Raw genomic sequence first — 17715 nt, forward strand, 5'->3', positions numbered from 1 at the left:
TGACAGCCAACCAGCAGCTAGTTGCTATGTTGGAGGCAGACTCTGTAGCCCAGTGACATTGACATGGTGATTATTTTTCTTTCACCAGCACAGGCTGCTGTGGAAAGCATGAAAGAAATTAGGTTAGGTATGCATACATTGTCATTTTGTAATACTGCAGAATCTTGAAGATCCCCAAACATTTAAAGAAAAATGTCCCGAACTGCTTCATAACATTCAGGCAATTTTAACACAATCACAAATAAGAATAGGCCTATCTTCTCTATACAATTCGTTTTCGTGTAATTTCAACACAGTAAAAATCTTATTTTATTACATGTAATTTTATTATATCCATGCGTGCTTTGATTTTTACTTACATTCTTAATTTTAGCCAGGCCTACTGTTTATGTTATCACTTCTGTGCACACATTATTCCATTGCTGAACTGCCAGTGTTGACAATAATTGATCCTATTTATTTGGTGTTATATTAGCAATTTGATTGTCAATCCCATTCCTTCCTCAGGGCCATCACATAAACTAAATCTATAACGAATAATTAACCATTTATAAACTACTTAGAATCCCTTTATAAATGCAATGAAGTCTTGTATTTTCCCATGTTTATGTAACCTTACATGGTTGTTTTTGGCCTGGCTTTTTGGCAACAACTACCCCTGGCACCTCTGGTCAGGTAAAGTAATGAGGCCGAACATTCAGCCTGATGTCCAGCTGGTTCAGAGGAGTTAGCAGCAGCTGACTAACCGCCCTATGCTTGCTAACAAACAATCCAGGGGGATTATAATCTAGCAAATAAGATCTGTGGGAGCCAGTTTGGCAGCTAGAGTATCCATTCTTCACATACTGTCCTCCTCTAACTACACCACCTAACCCGGCTTCTTCACTCACCCTCAACATATCATTTTATTCATTCATGTATTTATTTATCCAGGATAGCCCTCTCTTAGTAGGCTAACAATTGCCACTGTTTCCGAAGCAGGGAGTCCTCATTTCGATCCCACTTACTCTTACCTATTTAGTTTTTTGTACACATGCACCTTGTCTGACCTCTGATTTAACCTGCGGAAGCCCAAGTAGCTCCGGCCCCCTCATAATCCTCAAAATCCAACTACATTCAGCCGCATATTGACTTTTTCTTGAGCAGATGGCCGGGGGGCGGGAACATAATTCTAAATAATTTTCTCACTACAAATTGACCGCAAGAAGCACAAACAGAAATAGTTTATTTGACAAAAACTATGTCATTTCAAACCTTTTACATTGGGATTTGACTCCCACTGGGCACACCATGTCATTTCAATGTGGAGAATTGGGTCATATTTGGTAGATACGTTGATCAATGCGATTCCAACCTATTTTCACTTAACTCAAAAAGACAGCCAAAAGTTTGTTGAATTGCCAATGTGTTGCCAATCACTATGCTTTCAAACATCTAAAGGAACAACCAAATTCCAATGGAAAATCAATGTCACATTTTTGGTTTAGTTGTCAACTAAATGTGTTATCTCTGCACTTTCAACCATTTAAAAGCACACCAAAGTTCAAATGGGGATGTCAGATATTTTGTTTATCACTGTGCTTGATCAAATAGCACAGCCAACTGACCTGGATTGCATTTAGTTGAGATTACATTAAAGTACATGGTGCAAGTGATCAATGTCATTTGAGATTCTGTGCAGATTATTATAGAAATTGTGAAGATTTCACTGACCTGCGACCTTGAACATGCACGCTTTCTATGATTACATAAGAAGATATTTATTGTTACAGTAACCTCAAAATGTGGCAACGACTGGCCCTTAGATGTACACGGGAAGGCTAATATCAATAACATGCATGTCAATCTCCACGGCTGGCCCTTAAATGTACACAGAGGGCTAATATCAATAACATGCATGTCAATCTCTCCTGGCTCAAAGTAGATGAAAGATTGACTACATCACTACTTGTCTTTGTGTGAAGTATTGACGTGTTGAAAACACATAACTGTCTGTTCAAAAAGCTAACAAACAGCTCAGACACCCATACATACCCCACAAGACATGCCACCAGGGGTCTCTTCAGAGTCTCCAAGTCCAGACAAGGATTGAAAAGGATTTGCTAGTAGATTGTCGACTTGATTCATGATGAAGATTGCTTGTCTAGCTTGCTAGCTAAGATTTGGAAAGTATGATGTTGACATGATCAGTACAATCAAAGCTACGGTAGATATAACGTGATTTGACATCATTTTTGGATGGGCCTTCTTGGATGGGCACTTTTAATGTAAATCTATGGCAGCACCCAAGGGGCTGGAATTTTCAAGCTCTCTCCGTAGTGTCCCAATAAGTGACAGACCACTGAGCCAATCATGACGCAACTAGAGAAAATTACCAACCTCTGCTGGCTGCCCCACCACCAAAGAAAACACTGAGCTAGGCTGAAACACCTGCATTTTGGAGCTGCTTTACTCAAGAAAGCAAAAAAAGGACCATGTTTGTATGTGGCTTTATTAACTCAAATCCTTTCTTTATTTTGTCATTGTTTGCAAACTGATATGTGACACATTTTATGCCAAAATAACAAACAAAACAGGCAACCAAGAAAAACACCTTTATTTAGTATTTATTTTTAGCTAAACAGGTGGGGCTCAAAACAGGTGGCAAAGCCCCAACGGTCCTGAATGGCAGGTCACCACTGGTACTGATGGTATTCCCACAAGGTCACAAAATGGACTGGATTTAATATTAAGGAAATAGGCTACATGAGATGTAATAACTCACTGAATGGATATCAGGTGCAAATCATATACATTTAGTTTATAAAGGGCTTCTCTAAATGATGTGGAGAAGAAAAGATGACGCCAAGATGGATTTCCTTCTGAGGTAATTGAACCAATTTCTTGATTGTCTTGATTAATTGACCCTTTTAACCTTTGGGGCTTAAATTTAAAGAAGAGCGGGTATCAGACACTGAACATGGTTCCAGACAAAGTTCCAAACAATCAAATCATCCAAAAAATGAAAGAAGTGATGGCGTGTTGGACCAGAAATGTTCATTCAAGTCTGTGTCGTCAGGCCCAAAAAACATATCTATTTAACGACGGTCCTCAGGTTTAGGTTTAATATTAACATTTTACATTTTAGTCATTTTTACAGGGGTTCCCACATTTTTTGCTTCGTGACCCACCAATTGATGTGGCTTTTGAATCGTGACCCACAATAAGGGTTGAGCAGTGGAAAAAAACACACACAAACCAAAGAAAAATATATGAATAATATCCACTTCTTCAAAACATTTACACCTAACTGAATGCAGATTTGAGTATGGGCTCTTGTGACCAATGTTAAGAAATGTACAGTATAATTATGAAATTATTAGTAACAAAGCAGGGTTTTTTTCTGGATAAAAAAGTGGTGTAGGTGATGGGCAAGGCCATGGGCTGAACTCTATCTGGGCCATGGGCAGGAACATTTAAGGCCCTCATCTTGGCAGCTCAGTTTTAAAGCTAATATTCTGCAATTCTACACAGTTGCCATAGAGCTGAGTGAAAATGTTGCCGTTTTAATCTCATTTCCTGCAATTATACTCATTTTTACATAACTAATGCTCTGCTCTTTAGGCTCAAATATTATAACAAAATCAATGAGAGCCTGATTATCTAGCTTTTACTTTGGTGATTGTAAATTCTCAAAGATTACTTTACTGACTTTATTGTTCCCGTGGGGAAATTTTGTTTAAAGTGGTGTTTAAATACAGTAGACAACAAATTGGCAATACAAAATTCATAACAGTTACTGTACATACAGTATATACTGATGAAAGAAGACTAGGCTGCTGGCCTTACTGGGTGGATTGGAACATTAACCCGAGCTGTTTAGGAGGGATATCACACCTTGCACAAATTATTGTCTAGTTCTGCTTTTCCTGGTGGTGGGTGCCCTGTACCTGCACCCGTAGGGGAGTAGTTCAAAGTACAGGTACAGGGGGTGGCTTGGGTCTAAAATTATTTTGTGAGTCTTGCTGAAGGCCCTGACCTTAAAGATCTCATCCAAGCCTGTCTGTTTGACTCCAAGTACCTTGCTTACTATGGTGATAATCCTTCTCAGCATATTTTTCTGGCATTGCCAAACCAACAAAACAATTAAAAAGTTAAAATGCTCTCAATGAAAGATTTGTAAAACAGAGTCAGTATAGTACAGTCAACATTAAAATATCCCAGCTTTTAGAGAAAATACAGTCTCTTCTGGCCTTTTTGTAGATCAGGTCTGTTCATTTACTCCACTGAAGCTTATTGTGCAAGAGGACACACAGATATTTGAATTCCTCTACAATCTCTATTGTTCGCTTCCTGAAGTCTATGCACATATCTTTGGTATTGTTGGCATTGAAGACCAAGTGTGATTCATCACACCACTCTACAAAGTAATTTAGGACGAGGCCATGGTGTTCCTCGTTTTCATGCAGCGGGCTGATCAAGGCAATGTCTTCAGTGAACTTGGCGAGGTGTCTGTCAGGATGGGAACTTACAAATGTTGCTGTACAAGATGTACAGGAGTGGGGCCAAAACACATCCCTGTGGGGAGCCTGTGTTGGTGGTGCGTTTGTCTGACACGTGGGGACCCACCTTGACCCGCTGTGAAAACCAGCCCCCCATCTAAGGAGAAGTCCCTTATGAGTCTCTGTGCCTGAATGTAAGGCTGAATTGTATTAAAGGCAGAAAAAAGGTCAACAAACAGAACCTTGACAAGAAATTTGGCGCCCTCTAGATGTCTATAAACTATGTTGAGGATAGTAATAAAGGCATTTTCAACTCCTCTGCTGGGCTGATAATCAAGGTGAAAGGGGTTGAGAAACTGCTGGGTGACACTGAGGATCTGACTTTTCATAATCGTCAAGGCGACAGCGGGATTAGATGCTATTTAAAAAATATATAAGTTCTTTTATCTTTTCGACATACTTTTTATTTGGTTTTAGTCATTGAAGTTGACACTAAAAGTGTTTTTCCATCCCAAAAAGTATAGATTTTTTTTTACAGAAAATGTAGTCTCCGACCAACCTGGACCCCTGCCAAGAACCACAAGTCGGTCCCGACCCACAGTTTGGGAACCACTGATTTAGCTGACGCTCTTATCCAGATCCTCTTACAGTTCAAATTCACTCTTCGTACTGTAGCCTACAAATAGCATAAACAAGCTTACAGGCTTACTGTCCCGATTCTGCGCTAATTGACGTATCTGATTAGCCAATTGTTCCACACAGATAATGTTCATAATATGAATACCTTAAGCACCAAGCAATTTTATTAACTCAAGTCTATGTTAAATCTACTTATCTCAAGATCTACTTATCCGCCCCAACAGATCCACAGACAACACAATCGCCATTGCACAGCACACTGCCTTATCCCACCTGGACAAGAGGAATACGAATGGGAGAATGTGTTCATCAACTACAGCTCAGCTTTCAACACCATAGTGCCTCCAAGCTCAATACTAAGCTCAGGGCCCTGGGTCTGAACCCCTCCTGTGCAACTGGGTCCTAGACGTCTTGACGGCCGAACCCAGGTTGTGAAGGTAGGCAATAACACCTCCACCACGCTGATCCTCAACACGGGGACCCCACAGGGGTGAGTGTTCAGCCCCCTCCTGTACTCCCTGTCCCCATAACTGTGTGGCTACACACGTCTCCAACTCAATCATCAGGTTTGCTGACGACATAACAGTGGTTGGCCTGATTACCAACAACGATGAGACAGCCTACAGGGAGGAGGTGAGAGCCCTGGCGGAGTGGTACCAGGAAAATAAACTTTCCCTCAACGTCAACAAAATGAAGGAGCTGATCATGGACCACAGGAGACAGCAGAGATGGGACCACAGTGGAGAGGGTCAAAAGCTTGAAGTTCCTCTGCGTGCATATCACTGAGGGCCTGAAATGGTCCCTCCACACTGACACCGCAGTGAAGAAGGAGCAACAGCGCCTCTTCAACCTCAGGAGGCTCAAGAAATTCTGCTTGGCCCCTAAGACCTTCACAAACTTCTACAGATGCACCAGAGAGCATTCTGTCGGGCTGTATCACCGCCTGGTAGAGAAACTGCACCACCCGCAACCGCAGTGATCTCCAGTGGTGCAGTCAGCCCAACACATCACCAGGGGCACACTGCCTGCCCTCCAGGACATCCACAGCACCCGATGTCACGGGAAGGCCAAGAAGATCATCAAGGCCTGTTCACCCCTGCTACCATCTATCTCTTACATTTTGTAGGTATTCTGTTAAAACTGCATTGTTGGTTAAGGGCTTGTGAGTAAGCATTTCACTGTAAGTATTCGTACCTGTTGTATACCTGTTGTATTCGGCGCATGTGACAAATACAATTTTTGGGGGATTTGATCAAAGCTGGGATTGACAGACTGAAAAACAGCTTCTATCTCAAGGCCATCAGACCGTTGATCAGTCATCACTAGCTGGCCTCCGTCCGGTACCCTGCCTTGCACCTTAGACACTGTCACTAGCGAGCTACCACCCGGTAGACTACCCTGCAACTTAGCGACTGCTGCCCCATGTACATAGAGTTAGCTGAACACTGCTCACATAAATAATGTTCACATAATGTTTGTTGCAGTTAGAAAAAGATACAATTAGCATTCCTGCAACATTATTTTGTTGACATTTTATTTGCTCTGAGAAATTAAGCTAATTGATCACTCACTATATATGTACAGTGCATTCAGAAAGTATTCAGACCCCTTGACATTTTCCACATATTGTTAAAACCTTATTCTAAAATGTATTAAATTGTTTTCCCCCCTAATCAATCTACACACAATACCCCATAATGACAAAGCAAAAACAGGGTTTTAAAATGTATTAAAATTAAAAACTGAAATATCACATTTACATAAGTATTCATACCCTTTACTCAGTACTTTGTTGAAGTATCTTTGGCAGCGATTACAGCTTCAAGTCTTCTTGGGTAAGACACTACAAGCTTGGCAGACCTGTATTTGGGCTGTTTCTCCCATTCTTCTCTGCAGATCCTCTCAAGCTCTGTCAGGTTGAATGGGGAGTGTTGCTGCACAGTTATTTTCAAATCTCTCCAGAGATGTTCGATCAAGGTCCAAGTCTGGGCTCTGACTGGGCCACTCAAGGACATTCAGAGACTTGTCCCGAAGCCACTCCTGCGTTGTCTTGGCTGTGTGCTTAGGGCCATTGTCCTGTTGGAAGGTGACCTTCGCCCCAGTCTGAGGTCCTGAGCGCTCTGGAGCAGGTTTTCATCAAGGATCTCTCCGTACTTTGCGCCGTTCATCTTTCCCTCGATCCTGACAAGTCTCCCAGTCCCTGCCACTGAAAAACCATCCCCACAGCATGATGCTGCTGATGGGGGTCACCTTGGGGTCATGATAGGGGCTACACCAAATTATTAATGTATTATAATAATTGATTATGCTCATGTTGTATTAATAGAAGAGGAAGGGCTATAAGACCCTCCCCCACTACATGTATAGGGTCTTGGACCACAGATTAGCAATATATGCATTATAATGTTTAATACTGTTCCACAGTTCTTTTCTAGTCTCTGCCTCTTATAGAAATGGTCTGAGCAGATGTGTGAGCCATTGCAGTCAAAATAGGAGGTCTGTTGGAAAGCGTCTTAAGGCTTAAAGAGATACATAGACACAGACCCCTGCAGGGGAGTAAATAGATAAGAGTCAAGTCAAGTCAGACATACCACTGTAAGCCACACATGAATGGAAAATTAAAATCAAATCAAATCAAATTTGCTAACCACATACACATGGTTAGCAGATGTTAATGTGAGTGTAGCGAAATGCTTGTGCTTCTAGTTCCGACCATGCAGTAATATCTAACAAGTAATCTAACCTAACAATTTCACAACAACTACCTTATACACACAAGTGTAAAGGAATGAATAAGAATATGTACATAAAAATATATGAATGAGTGATGGCCGAACGGCATAGGCAAGATGCAGTAGATGGTATAGAGTACAGTACATACATATGAGATGAGTAATGTAGGGTATGTAAACATTATATAAAGTGGCATTGTTTAAAGTGGCTAGTGATACATTTATTACATCAATTATTCCATTATTAAAGTAGCTAGAGTTGAGTCAGTATGTTGGCAGCAGCCACTCAATGTTAGTGATGGCTGTTTAACAGTCTGATGGCCTTGAGATAGAAGCTGTTTTTCAGTCTCTCTTACTGACCTCGCCTTCTGGATGATAGCGGGGTGAACAGGCAGTGGTTTGGGTGGTTGTTGTTCTTGATGATCTTTTTGGCCTTCCTGTGACATCGGGTGGTGTAGGTGTCCTGGAGGGCAGGTAGTTTGCCCCCGGTGATGCATTGTGCAGACCTCACTACCCTCTGGAGAGCCTTATGGTTGTGGGCGGAGCAGTTACCGTACCAGGCGGTGATACAGCCCGACAGGATGCTCTCGATTGTGCATCTGTAAAAGTTTGTGACTGTTTTTGATGACAACCCGAATTTCTTCAGCCTCCTGAGGTTGAAGAGGCACTGCTGGGCCTTCTTCACCACGCTGTCTGTGTGGGTGGACCATTTCAGTTTGTCCGTGAAGTGTACCCCGAGGAACTTAAAACTTTCCACCCTCTCCACTACTGTCCCGTTGATGTGGATAGGGGGCTGCTCCCTCTGCTGTTTCCTGAAGTCCACGATCATCTCCTTTGTTTTGTTTTGTTGACGTTGAGTGTGAGTTTATCCTCCCTTTAGGCCGTCTCGTCGTTGTTGGTAATCAAGCCTACCACTGTAGTGTTGTCTGCAAACTTGATGATTAAGTTGGAGGCGTGCATGGCCACTCAGTCATGGGTGAACAGGGAGTACAGGAGAGGGCTGAGAACGCACCCTTGTGGGGCCCCAGTGTTGAGGATCAGCGGGGTGGAGATGTTGTTACCTACCCTCACCACCTGGGGGCGGCCCGTCAGGAAGTCCAGGACCCAGTTGCACAGGGCAGGGTCGAGACCCAGGGTCTCGAGCTTGATGACGAGTTTGGAGGGTACTATGGTGTTAAATGCTGAGCTGTAGTCGATGAACAGCATTCTTACATAGGTATTCCTCTTGTCCAGATGGGTTAGGGCAGTGTGCAGTGTGGTTACGATTGCGTCGTCTGTGGACCTATTGGGTCGGTAAGCAAATTGGAGTGGGTCTAGGGTGTCAGGTAGGGTGGAGGTGATATGGTCCTTGACTAGTCTCTCAAAGCACTTCATGATGATGGAAGTGAGTGCTACGGGGCGGTAGTCGTTTAGCTCAGTTACCTTAGCTTTCTTGGGAACAGGAACAATGGTGTTTTACTCACGTTGGCTGCAGTGAAGGAGAGCCCGCAGGTTTTGGTAGCGGGCTGTGTCAGTGGCACTGTATTATCCTCAAAGCAAACAAAGAAGTTGTTTATTTTGTATGGGAGCAAGACATCGTGGTCTGCGACGGTGCTGGTTTTTCTTTTGTAGTCCGTGATTGACTGTAGACCCTGCCACATACCTCTCATGTCTGAGCCGTTGAATTGTGACTCTACTTTGTCTCTATACTGAAGCTTAGCTTGCCTTACGGAGGGGATAGCTACACTGTTTGTATTCTGTCATGTTTCCGGTCACCTTGCCCTGATTAAAAGCCGTGGTTAACGCTTTCAGTTTTGCGCAAATGCTGCCATCAATCCACGGTTTCTGGTTGGGGAATGTTTTAATAGACACTGTGGGTACAACATCACTGATGCACTTGCTAATAAAGTCGCTCTCCGAATCAGCGTATTCATCAGTTGTAGTTTGACCCTATGCGGAACATATCCCAGTCCACGTGATCGAAGCAATCTTGAAGCGTGGAATCCGATTGGTCGGACCAGCGTTGAACAGACGGGTACTTCCTGTTTTAGTTTCTGTCTATAGGCTAGGAGCAACAAAATGGAGTCGTGGTCAGCTTTTCCAAAAGGAGGGTGGGGGAGGGCCTTATATGCGTCGCGGAAGTTAGAATTACAATGATCCAGGGTTTTGCCTGCCCGGGTTGCGCAATCGATATGCGGATAAAATTTAGGTAGCCTTGTTTTCAGATTAGCCTTGTTAAAATCCCCAGCTACAATAAATGCAGCCTCAGGATATGTGGTTTCCAGTTTACATAGAGTCAAATGAAGTTCGTTCAGGGCTGTCGATGTGTCTGCTTGGGGGGGAATATACACGACTGTGATTATGATAGAAGAGAATTCTCTTGGTAGATAATGCGGTCGGCATTTGATTGTGAGGAATTCTAAGTCAGGTGAACAAAAAAAGGACTTGAGTTCCTGTATGTTGTTATGATCACACCACGCCTTGTTAATCATAAGGCCCCCGCCCTTCTTCTTACCAATTACTGCTGAGCCCTTAGAAAACACTGGACTAATGTTTTCTTCTGCAAGTTTGTATAACTGTATATGCATGGGCTTGGTCTCATGAGTAGAAGGTGTTGACGTAGGCAGTTACACCACTATGGGTCGACTGGTGCCAGGTTTCCTCCAGACGTGATGCTTGGCATTCAGGCCAAAGAGTTCAATCTTGGTTTCATCAGACAAGATAATCTTATTTCTCATGGTCTGAGAGTCTTTAGGTGCCTTTTGGCAAACATTTTACTGAGGAGTGGCTTCTGTCTGGCCACTCTACCATAAAGGCCTGATCGGTGGAGTGCTGCAGAGATGGTTGTCCTTCTGGAAAGTTCTCCCATCTCCACAGAGGAACTCTGGAGCTCTGTCATAGTGACCATCAGGCGGCCAGCTCTAGGAAGAGTCTTGGTGGTTCCAAACTTCTTCCATTTAAGAATGATGGAGGCCACTGTGTTCTTGGGGACCTTCAATGCTGCATAAATGTTTTGGTACCCTTCCCCAGATCTGTGCCTCGACACAATCCTGTCTCGGAGCTCTAGGGATAATTCCTTTGACCTCATGGCTTGGTTTGTGCTCTGACATGCATTATCAACTGTGGGACCTTATATAGACAGGTGTGTGCCTTTCTAAATCCTGTCCAATCAATTGAATTTACCACAGGTGGACTCCAATCAAGTTGTAGAAACATCTCAAGGATGATCAATGGAAACAGGATGCACCTGAGCTCAATTTTGAGTTTCATGCCAAAGGGTCTGAATACTTGTGTCATTTTTTTTATATATATACATATGCAAAAATGTATAAAAACCTGTTTTCACTGTCATTATAGGGTATTGTGTGTAGATTGATCATTAAAATATTTTAATCATTTTTAGAATAAGGCTGTAACGTAACATGTGGAAAAGTCAAGGGTTCTGAATCCTTTCTAAATGCACTGTACATACTGTATTCTCGACATAGCTCATCCTATATAACTACTGCTGTACATACCTTTTTTCTACTTATATATTGTCCAAATTGTCTATACACACACCACATATTTATATTCCGGACTCTGACATTTCTTGTTTTGTTATTGCTCGTTCTGATGTTTCTTAATTTCTTGTTTCTTCTTCCTTGGGAGGGTATATCTGTGTATTAATATTGTACAGTTAGACATTTACTGCACTGCTTGAGATAAAAACACATGCATTTCACTGCACTTGCTTTAACATCTGCTAATCTGTGTAAGTGACAAATAGACTTTGATTTGTTTGAATTCTGAATTTGGCCCTATGTGCATGAAGAGGCCATGACCTGCCCAGCTCAATTAAAAACACTCACTCTTCGCCCTGCCATTTAACTAACAGCACTTTCAGTCTTGGGCAATAACAAACAGAATGCAGATAGGGAGGGATATTGCAAAATAGGCATTTCTTGCTTCTCTTATGACCAAGTGCTACTGCCTGCAGGATTATCATGAGGATAATCATGTGGTTTTAACTATGGTTGTGACCTGCATGTTGGTAGGCAAGCAGGCAGCAATGCAGGCTTTTGGTTCCAGCATCTTTGGCCCAGGCTCTTATTGCTGCCGATTGTGATGTTTCACTTGCACACTAAAGGCAATGCTGCCGTCTAGTGGTGTTGATATGATTAGACGTTTGGTTTTTGCTTAGTTAGGCCTAGTCATTAAACTCAAGCCCGTCGATCCAGAAAAAGTATGCGGAAGTTGCCAGCAGCAAGTAACTAGCTAGCTAACTAGAGAAATTGAGGACGACTAGCAAGAAACTGTGCAGGTTGGTGTATTATATTTTCTTTGTGAAGAAAAGTTTCCATTTCAGCATTTTCGATTGTCATGATTTTCCATTCAAATAATAAAATGATCTGACCCCATCTCTCACATACCCGCAGAAATGTAGCGCGCCTGCTAAATTCTGTTTGCTTTATAGGAAATATTTTGTCATGAGCCGGTTTACAGTTTGAACCAGATCGGATGGTGGTGATGATATAAAGACAAGGGACTTTTTGGTAACTGATACATGCACAATTATATGCATGACTTTAACTTTAAAGGAGATAAGAATCCAAAAACACATTTGAAGAGAAAAGCAACAGGCAGAACAGCAGGAGAAAATATTTGGCACTTGAATCATTATGATGGTATTTATCATATACCAGCATGTTACAATATGCATATGTTATGTTTGAGATTGTGTCATCTTTCATGTTTCTTGTGCTCTTCTCCCTAGAGTCAGATGTGTCTGCTTGGAGAGTCCAGTAGTATGTGTGTACAATCTCTGTGACACCACCCCTGTCTGTCCTGGTGACAGAGCCACCATGTAATGTTTCCACCCTGCTCCCCACCTTCATCCCTGGGAGCAATGTCTGCGGTGGCGGTGACATATCTGCAGCTGGCGTGACGACCCAGTCCCCTGAGCAGGCTCTGTTTGTGTCGGACCGCTATGCCCAGCTCATCCTGGCCCAGATGAATAAGATGCGTCTCCGGGCAGACTTCTGTGACGTCAGGCTACGGCTGGGAGGCCGGGTGTTCAGTGTCCATAAGCTTGTCCTGGCTGCCAGCAGCCCCTACTTCTCTGCTCTGTTCTTTGGGTGGATGAGCGAGGCAGACAAGGAGGAGGTCCAGATCCTGGGGTTCGAGGCACAGGTGTTTGAGGTCCTGCTGGAGTTCATATACACAGGTTCGTCCTATCATGAAATGTACAATTTACTGAGTGTGTAGTGTACAGTAGTGTTCATACACAAAACAGTATATAATACAGATTTCTTTGTTTCTTTGAACTGAATCAGTCCAGGCATGATTCGTGTGACGGTGGAGAACATGCAGGAGCTGATGGTGGCAGCAGACATGCTGAAGCTGAGTGAGGTGGTGTCTATCTGTGGAGAGTTTCTCAAAAGCCACATGGACCTGTCCAACTGTGTGGGGTTATACCAGTTCCTGGAGCAGATCGCCTGCATGGACATGCTGGAGTTCACTGAGAACTACGTCCATGTACACGTTCTGGAGGTGCGACACAGTATTCTTCTTCCTCCATCGGTCTGTCTTCAGATTCTCTTTCCCCTTCCATCTCATTCCAATCTGCTGAGTGTGTGTAACAAAAGGTGAATAGCATGTTCCCAACCTGTTATAACACTTACACCAACGAACAAAAATCACAATTGGAACATCTGACCTTTAGGTGTGTTGGATGTGGGGCCTGTCCAAGGACCAGCTGGTGAAGCTGCTGCGGAGCGAGGAGTTGCGGATCGAAGATGAGTACCAGGTATTCACGGCAGCCATGGACTGGGTCCTTCAGGACGTGGCCAAGAGGAAGAAACGTGGTGGAGGTGCTGGACCCAGTCAGGTTCCCCCTGCTCTCCCCACAGAGACTCTTCGAGTACATAGGTGATGAGATGGAATGATACTCCTGATTTGTCAAGCAGGATCTGTCTTATTTTTACTTATTTATCAAGAAATCCTTTTATTTCTTACACCGTTAAAATACCCCAATTTTTTTGGGGTTGCCCTGCTAATTATTGAAATTATAATAGTGTCCAAGTCTTTCTTTTGGGATTTTTTTAAGAGTCTATGGGATAAGATACTATATGAATAGGTCACCATGATGTCTCCTCACTACTGTGTTTCTGCAGGTGGTTGGGTTGGATCAGAGATTGGGAAGACGATGGAGCGGTACGACCCGACAGAGAATAAGTGGGAGATCATTGGAAGCATGGCAGTGCCTCGATACTACTTTGGCTGCTAATTCAATTCACTTTCTTTATCCCAAAATGGGCAATTATATCTGGGCATGAAAGTTACAGGCTGACAATGCACAACAAGACATTTCTAACGAAACATACCATATCAATATAATTGCTTCCGCTGTCTCAATGTTTATTACCTCAATTACATAATTTCTCTGAATGGCCTCTGCTCATTCCCCTCTCCCCTCTGTCTAGGCTTCATCTATGTGATCTGGGGGAATCAGTGATGAGGGGATGGAGGTGTACAACCCCATCTCCCGGCGCTGGAGCGCCCTGCCCGTCATGGTGACCCGGCAGGCCTACGTGGGCGTACCTCAACAACTGCATCTATGCCGTGGGGGGCTGGAACGAGGCACTGGGCTCCCCCAAGGAGGTGAGGGAGTTAGGGTAGATTTATATACTGCTAGTCAGGTCAAAACTCAGAGGGGTTGGCACTCGGGCAGTCTTCACATGTCCTTCTCAATTCGGACGTATATAAATACGACTTTGTTTGAAAAGCAGCACGTTGTCACAATACCTCATCATAGCTTTATGTAGATAGTGACCTCAGACGGTGTCCCTCGAACATGTCTGTTTCCCTCTACAGGAGAAGTGGGTGGAGGTGGCCCCAATGGCGGTAGCTAGAGCCGGGGTGTCTGTGTCAGCTGTTAACGGGCTGCTGTACGCTGTGGGGGAGAGGGGGGGGCTCCAGCAGACTTCTCGGCCCCTGTGACAGTGGACTCTGGAGATCTACGACCCCCACCTGGACGGAGATCGGCAACATGATCACCAGCCGCTGTGATGGGGGCGTGGCCGTGCTCTGAGAGGAGCCCTAGTGGAACAAGCGTAGGTGGTTCGGTCACCTTATGAGTAGGCTCGACTGCGGTTTTAGGTTTCTCTGGAACAAACCTGAATCTCAGACGAGAAGACTGTTGGTTACATGATGAGCAACCTTGCCTGAGACCTGGTTTGGTACCTGGGTGGACACACTAGACAACACATCTTAGCCACATCAAAGACGAGTCCTCGAGTTCATTGTCAACAGCCTTCACCAGCAATGTGTTTTAACTTTTGAACAGTAGTGGCAGAATGCTGCAGGAGAATCGAATTCTGTTATTTCCCATATTGTACTCAAATAGCCAATAGAGTGTGCGACTCTTAGAATACTTTTTTCATCACCTCACAGAGCATGAACACAGAGCCTTTTTCTAGCTAGAACAGTTTGGTCTTTGCAAAATACAAGGCAAATCACTTTCTGTGGTCTTGCAGGGGGATTGATGGATTTCAGAATGTTTGGATTGTTCTGTTATTTTGGATATTTTATTGCTTTTATGTAACTGAACTAGAAGTTTATTGTACACAGACAAACAGATGACTGGGAGACTGCCAACCGGGAGACTGTTGATTCAAATGAGCTAGCAAGACTGCAGTACCTACTCCGTCAGTTACATGGCAGACCTGTCTGTCTCCATCACTCAGTCATATACTTCCTGCTCTGTTTCAGAGGTGTGCCAGTGTTTCTGGAGGGTAAATAGGTTTCATTGTTTACTGTATTTTCTCTGCTAATTTGTGTGGACTTAAACATTGGTGCTTTCAGGACCATTACGTTATACATAAGTGTAAAGGATGTTTGTCACCGATATCCTATCAATTGTTTCAACCTGTGCACTTTGATTGTATATTTGAATAATATTTTTTGCCCAACTTCAGTGTCACATTTAAAATGAACACCAAAACTATTAACTTACATGGGAGTTGTCCATTATCCATGTTGACTGAAGGTAGACTGACTGCTAGGGCGATGGGCTTCATGTGTTTACACGGAGTTGTATTAAACCCTGTACTGCACTTGATGACAGAAGCAAGAAGCTACTACGAGCAAAATGTTACTTATGGTCCTCATGTCAAACTGTTATGGTTGGAAATGCTAAGCTTACAGTATCATTCTACTGAGAAATGTCCCCTTTGGTTGGAATGAGCTTGTATCACCTTCATTCAGCAGCGGCACTAGATTACAATGTGAAATTGTATTTCACCACTCACCTGTTGAGGTACGGAAATGTCTAAGTAGCAAATTGATTAAAAGGAAATCCAGTGAAAATGTATTTTATTGGAAATGTTTGTTGCGTTGCACCATTTCCATTTTTTTAATGTTGTTTTCTCCCTGTTTGCTCCTACTGAACTAATCCCACAATGGTCAGTTCCACTGTTCACTTTGAGAGAATTTAGCTTTCAAGTGCTAACTTTAATATCCCTTAGTAATTACCTAGTCAATTCTCTTGTGCATTGATCTTCTTCTCCGGGCACATCTTCTGCAATGTCAGTGTGGCCACCAGGGAAAAGGTAGCCACCAGAGTGAGTATGGTTCTCATGGCTTTGAACCAGCCGGGGTAACCAGGCAGCAGTGTGAGGTCATAGTGCAGGGCCAGGCCCAGCCCCATGATGACCACTAGGGCTCCCTCTGTGATGTTGTCTCTGCAGAGCAGAGCCAGCCAGGCCAGCAGGGAGGGCACCACACTGTTGCCAAGGTTCATCCAGTTGGGCTGGGCAGGGCTCCCCTCAGGCAGGGCAAAGCCCCAGCGGGCCCCACCCAGGAAGGACACGATTGAAGCCCCGTAGACCACCTGGGCGTAGGCCACCTCAGGGAGGTAGGACTGGGTCACAGCCATCAGGAGGGGGGCACCCAGGAATGGAAGGAGGCCGGAGAAGCCGAGGTACAAAGCAGGCTTGGGCGCATAGGCCAGGGCTTTCATGCTGAGGCGTTGTTGGTTCTCCTGTCTTCTCCCAGGGGCCGTGGGCACGGGGTGACCCTGGCAGAGCAAAGAGGCAGAGAAGCTCAGGGGCCTGAGGCTCAGAAGCCTGAAGGAGGCTAATTTCGGGAACAGTAGTGATGTTGCCATGGAAACTTGTGGAGCCAACAAGGGGTTGGAACTAGTGTAAAAACATTCCCTCTTCACCATGCAGCTGGACCCACGGAGTACGCACTGCAGCGATCGCCATGATGGACCCTGAGAATAAAGACAATTGCAAATGCATTTCTCAGTAGGGTTTTACATGATCTGTGCCTCCATCCTGGTACAGAGAACCCATATGTTCTTGGCTATTTGTTCCAGATCAAATGGACAAAAGATAGACCAATATTATGGAGTCACAGAACTGATATAATGTGTATTCTTACCACACAGGGATTGAAGTGCCTTTTCAATGCAAATGAGAACATTTTCAATCTAAAAGGAAAAGAGGCGCATGCACATTTTAGAACATAAGGAATGTAAAGCCAGTTTCACATGTGATTGGTATACGTTACACATTTCGTAATGCCATATTTTACAAAATCAAGTTGGTTAGTTAGTTAGCTGTTGGTTAGCTTTGACCTCTTCAGCATTAGCTAACGCGTTAGCTACCCAAAATAGATGTGTTCTAACAAAAGCCTTTGCAAATGTAATTTTATTACGTTTAGAAATATATATTATCCGTTTTACCCTTGATCTTCACGCGGTACAGTCCACTTAAAAGTTAGCCATAGCAGAGGTGTGTAAGGTCGTTTTCTCGATTCACAGTGTCTGGCGAAAGTTCGATGTACACACGGTTTGATTAACAGAGCGCCTTGGAGCTAGTGAGTAACGTTCAATATCA

The 17715-nt window shown here is 43.7% G+C and overlaps 1 protein-coding gene and 1 pseudogene across 1 annotated transcript; one reads left to right on the forward strand and one right to left on the reverse strand.

The window, feature by feature from the left end:
• Positions 1 to 12005: 12005 nt before the first annotated feature.
• On the forward strand, positions 12006 to 16200 carry LOC129824219 (actin-binding protein IPP-like; annotated as a pseudogene).
• LOC129824218 (transmembrane protein 69-like) lies at positions 16170 to 17681 on the reverse strand. Its single transcript, XM_055883694.1, has 3 exons — positions 17562 to 17681; positions 17258 to 17306; positions 16170 to 17087 (listed from the first exon to the last, which is right to left on the reverse strand). Exons 2-3 carry the CDS (start codon positions 17297 to 17299, stop codon positions 16350 to 16352), a joined length of 780 nt encoding a protein of 259 aa, XP_055739669.1. The 5' UTR covers positions 17300 to 17306; positions 17562 to 17681; the 3' UTR covers positions 16170 to 16349.
• Positions 17682 to 17715: the final 34 nt, after the last annotated feature.

This window comes from Salvelinus fontinalis, chromosome 26 (assembly GCF_029448725.1).
Source record: "Salvelinus fontinalis isolate EN_2023a chromosome 26, ASM2944872v1, whole genome shotgun sequence".
NCBI lineage: Eukaryota > Metazoa > Chordata > Actinopteri > Salmoniformes > Salmonidae > Salvelinus > Salvelinus fontinalis.